The 6443-nt window shown below is 38.1% G+C and overlaps 1 protein-coding gene across 1 annotated transcript in view; it reads left to right on the top strand.

Annotated features, from left to right (window-relative positions):
* Positions 1 to 6443, top strand: part of CHPT1 (choline phosphotransferase 1) — a 40234-nt gene that overhangs the window by 24652 nt on the left and 9139 nt on the right. The window contains exon 7 of the mRNA XM_025198916.1: positions 5301 to 5385. Coding sequence (XP_025054701.1) covers positions 5301 to 5385 — 85 coding nt within the window. The remainder of the gene's footprint in view (positions 1 to 5300; positions 5386 to 6443) is intronic.

Raw genomic sequence — 6443 nt, 5'->3', positions numbered from 1 at the left:
TCCCTCATTGAAGAGGGTGCAGTATTTGCCTTTCTCTGGGACTTTCCAACTCAGCTCATGAGTTTTGCCGTAGAATATGTGGCTCTCTGTCCTTCCACTTGGAGAGTCTGGTGCTGCCAGTGGTGCTAGCTTGATTCAGTCGGGCATTCTCAAGGGAATTTGTTTAACATCAGAAAATGCTGATTTGTTGAAACCAGATGTTTGTTGGAATGCGGCAATTTTGATAGCCCCTTTTGTCAGGAAAGGTTTATTGGATCCAGAAAGGTGAGAACCTGAAATAGACAGTTGACTGAGATTAGTCACCTTAGTCTGATTCAAGCAGAGCAGAGACTTAAAGCTGAGTCTCCAACATCCCAGGCCATAACTGTTGGTTATTGGCTGTTCTTGAGGCAGTCAGGAGAGCTCAGACCATTTTCATGAAATGCCTGATGGTAGGGCATCTACTTAATTTGTAGTTTCACGGTTTTTGTGGAAACCACAAAAAACAGCATTGTCCGTGATTGCCAGAAAATATTGCACTGGTCATGATTTCGTACAAAATCAATCTAAAAGAAAACCCAGCACATTATTCATATAACATGTGTGTGTGTATGTAATATAACATATACTATATCATTCCTTATAACTCATTCACATAATTATTCATACACATTATTAATGTAATACACTGTTTTAGAATGTCCCAATGCTTACCACAATACAAAGATAATGTGACGATCACTGTAGCCATAGATCACATGATTGAGAGTTACTGTCTGTTAGTGACATAGACTAAGTGAAGGCACGAGTCAGTGAAGTGAAAATGTTTTAGCGCCATCTTTTAAGAAGTTAAATGCAATGCTGCAGTCTGAAGATGAGTGAAAAGAAATTAAAAAAAAAAAAAGCTAAATACATTTCAGCTCAGGATTGTGTAATGTCATTCCTTGCAGGAACTTTACATTCAGAAGGTGATAAATTGATAAATGTGACTCTTGATATATCAAGGAAAAACAGCATTGATAGCCACTTACAGTCCAAATTTCACGTAAAATGAAAGGCTTCTGCAGAGGCTGAAGATCGGAACAAAAAACAAATGATAATGTCCTCGGTGTTTAAAAGGACCACTGAAAGCAGTTTAACAAGAAATGCTCATGGAAGCATTCACTGCTGCCAGCATACCTTTGGAAAACATTGATAATCCAAAACTAAGGGAGTACTTCAACAAGCACGTGCCCAATGCTGGCAGCTTCCCATGTGCAAATAAACTTCACCAGGATTATCTACCAGGGGTATTGGCTTGCATGTTCAGTCTACAAAATCTGCATTGACAGAATATGAATCAATTTTGATTGTAGCAGACAAAGCAACAGATGCACAGGATAACTGTGTACTCCACATTTTATTTGTACCTGGGAGCTAGAAAGGCCACAGTGACCCACCTGTTTTTTCAAACAGAGTTCAACTCGGGTCAGTAAATTTTGCAAGTGAAGCACAAGCTGTTGTGAAGGTTGTTGTAAGCTATGGTTTATAGTTTAACAAGATCTCAGCATTTGTCTGATAATGCAACATACATGTGTAAAGCCTTCTTCGACATGCTCCATGGAATGATCCCCAATGCAATTCACGTTACCTGCAATGCACACACTTTTCCTTTCTTTAGTAAATAATATCTACACCTTCCTGATCTGAATAGACTGGTTTCCTCCTTTAAAGAAAATGTTCAAACATTGTCCAGGCCATAACCTTTGATACAGGGAGTCCATTGCCAATCAAAGCAGGGAGTCCATTGCCAATCATGCAACTATGCTGCTTCCACCAGAACCAGTGCTTATAAGGTGGAATTTGTGGTTTAATGCAGTTTCTTAACATGCCAAAAATATTAAGTACCACCAACAATTTGTGTGAGAAGAGCTTGAATCACATCCAGCACAGAGTGCACTCTTCAACTACGCAATCTCTTTAAAACAGGGTGACATTGAAGATTTAAATTAAATTTGTGGCTGAAAACGCGATCTGGTTCTTAGAGCTTCTAACGTGGTTTGAAAGGCAGCAGGTTTTCATTCGCCAAGCACGCAACAAGCTGATGGATTTGATAAGTTGGGTTGAAGATGTGGCATCACAACTTTCAGATTGTCAAACTGAAAACCAGCGCAGAGAAGAACTGTTCCAGTTAATAGTTGCAAAGTTAAATCAGTACTGCAGGTACGTTCAGTCATTACCACTGAGATTTAAACAACAAGCTGCCTACTTTTTTTAGTGCTTTTCCCATTTTTGACACAGATTATGCATCTTTTGGAGTTTTGATCCTCATCTAATTAAATCAATCCTTGGATGGCAGAAAGAGCATGACAATGAACGTGGTGCTTACATGAAGTTTGTCAAAGAATGCCAGATATCTTTGAATATAACTTAGTTGTGGAATTCTGTTTCTGATTGGTTTCCACATCTCTACAACTTGGCAAAACATTGCCTTTCAATACCAACCAATTCAGTAGATGCAGAACGTGCGATCTTGGTTTTCATACCACAGAGACAGAATATGTCAGCTACAAGTGCCTGTGGATGCTGCATGCTAGTAAACAACTAAAATGAATTGTTTCTGTTAAAGTTGGCATGGATTAGTATTCTAAACTTTTCGTAGAATGCTACATATAAAAAATAAGTTACAATTCATTTGTTATATATATTTATATTATAATAAATTAAAATCTAAAATTAAATATATTTTTAGGTTTTTTTTAATAATATAAATTATATTATTTAATTTCAGCAGAATTTGCTTTTAAATTATATTGTATATGCCTCTCTGCCAGTCAGCAGCAAGGGGTGGGGCTGCTGGGAAATGTCCCCGAAATCAGCTCTTTGTGGTGCAACCAAGCCACAAAAATTGGTTGGTTTTCCCGTGAGTTAAATAGACCCCTACTGATGAGTGGTATATTCCTGATGAATGAAGGAAAATTTTTTCAAATTATTATTATTTTTTGGATGGGGAAAACCACTTCCCCTCTGGCTTTAGTGTTCACATTGTATAAACCTTGCAGTTGAAAGCAGAAGGATCAGTCTATCTGGCCCCTGGGTGAGTATACACAAAATGTAGGAGTGCTCTTGTGGGAAGGGGTCTCCCCTCATACAGCCACTGGCTTGGGCACAACTTCCCCTCTGTTCTTTAGTTAAGGAAATAATCTGCATTTTGTACAATCTTTCTGAGAGTTAGATTTAACAATTTATTTTAAAAAGGTGAACAAAACGCAATGAAATACTTTACATTCTTGATCATTATCTACAGCCGTAAACTAGAGACTCTGTGTGGGAACTGTGGATAGGTTAGTTCATGACTTGGGTCAGCAGGGAAAAAAAAAAAAAGGAACTATGGGGGGAACTTCAGCTGAAAATTGTCTCGACTAATCCTAGTCACATGCGCTTAATTGCATATTTATACAGTAGTAGATTTAGCTGCAGCATTTAGCAAGGGCTTCACACACTGTGCTAACACAATTTTGTTTAAATTGCACATGCCAAGTCATTGAAAGTCAAGGCTCACTGGTTTGTAATCTTCTTTCTTTCTTTTTTCCTGTACACAGGAAGGTAACATTAATGGCTCTTTCTTAATGCTTTTCTGTTTGCTGGAAGTTTTATAAAGTTTAATAATCCCTATTTACTAGATAAAAATTACTGAACATGATTTTCTTCAGTGATATGTAATGAAACTGTTTTAAAGTGTGTATGTTTTGTAGAGCACAGTGAACGTTTTAGAGGTGTAAAGAGAGGAAGGATGATCTTCAATTAAGGCGCTAGATTTCTATGCAATGGATCTAGACTCTACTGAAGGCTTTTGTGGGTCCTTTAACAAATTGCTTTATCATTCAGTGACTCAGCTCTCATCTGTGAAATGAGACACTTTCCCTGCTTCTCACAGCGTTGACACTTACTATACTGCTGAAAAGCATACAAGTACCTGCATTGACTAGTCAATGTACATGCACGTTAAAGTGCATGACATGTCCAAGTAGCCTCTCTTTGAAGAGCATTTACTGTTAACAATTACATATATTCTGTATCCAATTCATAGTCTTGAAAATATCTTTTCCTCTTGGAATATTGTACACTGATGGTGCAAAAATGCAATGAAATGAATGTTTTGGGGGCGTCTAAAGATATTGTGTATTGCAAATGAGGGGTTAGTAAAATTAAGGGAAATGGGTCACTCAATTTTTAAGCATAGAGCTGTTGAATAACATCTGAACCTCTGCATGGTTCTCAAACTAATTTCAAATGGTTGCTTCCTAATAAATAAATATAATGCATAACCTTTAAAAACTGGAAAAATAGACTTTGGAAGGTGGATTCTGACTGAAGTTATGCATATTGTTGCCTGTGCATGTGATCTCAAGTGTGTGGCATTAAAATCTGGTTTTACGGGTCCATTTCACTGCCTTTGTTGCAAACTTTATTACTTTTTTGCCAGGTTTGCTTGGCACAGTGTTTACAGAGATGTGGTCCATACCTCAAGGAGCCTTGGAATAACAAAGATAGTGCTTAAAATTAATGTTATCCTTCTAAGCGTGTCCTCAGGCTAAAAATTGTTGACACTGGTTCAGTACTTTGTAGGCTATTCTGTATTTAAATAAGAAGAAAACATAGAATAAGTGCAGATACCTGACACAAACCCCCTAAATATGGTGGATTCTTCCAAATACAATACTGTACAATCAGCAAGTTCCAAGAATATGGTGTTGGTTGTCAAGGAAAAAATTATGCATCAGTTATTGCCAGTGAAACAGAGGAAAAGTAGCTGTTTGCATATTTAATGTTTCAAGGTTACTTTGCCTGTAGATGCCCGTCTGTCCAATTTTAACATTAACATATCCTATATCTAATAAAATTACTAGCCACAACATTTTGGTTGGCATAGATAGCTTCATTCTTTATTACTGCAATACTTGTTAAATATAATAATCAAATCTTTCTGTTTACTGTGTATTTATCTAAAAACAAGATGCAGTTGTAATGACTATTGAGTTTCTGGTATGTACGTGGCCATGGGATTTGAAAACTTGTTAAAACTTTCTAAGTAGCTGTCAAACAAACATATAAATGGTCTATTCAAGCTTTAAATTTATAACTATATTTTATACAGAGATCCTACAACTAACACAATCTGACTAAATACAAGAGTAATTTTCTTAGTTGCAGAAATCATGTATTCTATAATCATTTATATCTTGATTTAAATATATTTTAATGATCTAATCTTTTCTGTTTGCAACTGCACCATTGCAAACAGACTTGCTTATAAACAAAACATTCTTTCTTTTTCCTAGAATTGATGTAACTGAAGTTCAGATAGCAATAATAATCCTCCTTCTGTTATCTGCATGTGGTGGAACAACTATGTGGGACTCTAAGGTAAATAAGCAGTCAGACTTTTAGTTCTGTATTTGAAGCTGTTGTGCAAGTATATTAAGACTTGGCAGTTTGTATAGTGCACTATATTTAGCTTGTGTAGCACTTGTCAAATCTTTGCCTTTTTTAATCCATATATAACATGGATTTTTTCCATGTAGTTTTCCACTGTATACCAAAGTGGTTTCTTATGCATAAAATAAGAGCTATGCAGAGGGGCAGAAAAAACTCCATCTGCCATATAGGAAGTTTAGGTTTCAAACTAAAGAAATGAAATAAATCTTACCCATGAGGATGTGGGGGTAGATATAAACTAGTTACTATACAGTTAAAGTGGACAGGAATTTACCATTCATCACGTGCCCCATTGTAACTACCCATGCTTGCTCTTTATTAGGGGTGTGCAAAATGGGCCGCATTCAATTTGGATTCAGCCCAAATCGGAGACAGTGATTCGATTAATTGATTCAGATCACTGTCCCGATTTCTATTTGGCTGAATCCAAATCTGAAGATTCAGTGCTGATTCAGAGAATCAGTGATTCGGTCGTAGACACAGCTTTAAATGTTTTTTCTACATACCTCAAGGTACCTGTGCAGCTCGTGAATGCTGCTATGTGGGATGCTCCATCCACCCCACCAGGAGCACAGGGGGCCCTCCCGTGTGCTTGGTGGTGGACCCGGAAGTGGACTGAAAGTACTTCCAGTCCGCTTCTAGGGTCCTCCACCGAGTGCACGGGGGACCTCCCCTACCTCCCTCCAGCTCAGTGATTTGGCTATGGGGAGACCCTAGGTGCCCCCTCAGACCCAGGAGGCACCAGTCGCCAAGGCGGGAGGGGGGTGGTGTCTGGTCCACTTCCGGGTCTGCTGCCATGCCTGCTGGGGACTCCCCTACATTCCAGTGGCACTCTCCATCCACCGGAGCATCTCAGCATTCATGAGCTGCCTGATACCTTGAGGTATGTAGAAAAAACATTTAAAGCTGTGTTTATGTCCGAATCGTTGAGTCTCTCTGAATCAATTCAGAGGGTTCCGATTCGAATCGGAGAGATTAAAAGGTCT

This window comes from Alligator sinensis, unplaced genomic scaffold (assembly GCF_000455745.1).
Source record: "Alligator sinensis unplaced genomic scaffold, ASM45574v1 scaffold74_2, whole genome shotgun sequence".
Classification (NCBI taxonomy): Eukaryota; Metazoa; Chordata; order Crocodylia; family Alligatoridae; genus Alligator; species Alligator sinensis.
Note: the sequence above shows the minus strand (reverse complement) of the source record. Positions and strands in the feature narration are given on the sequence as shown.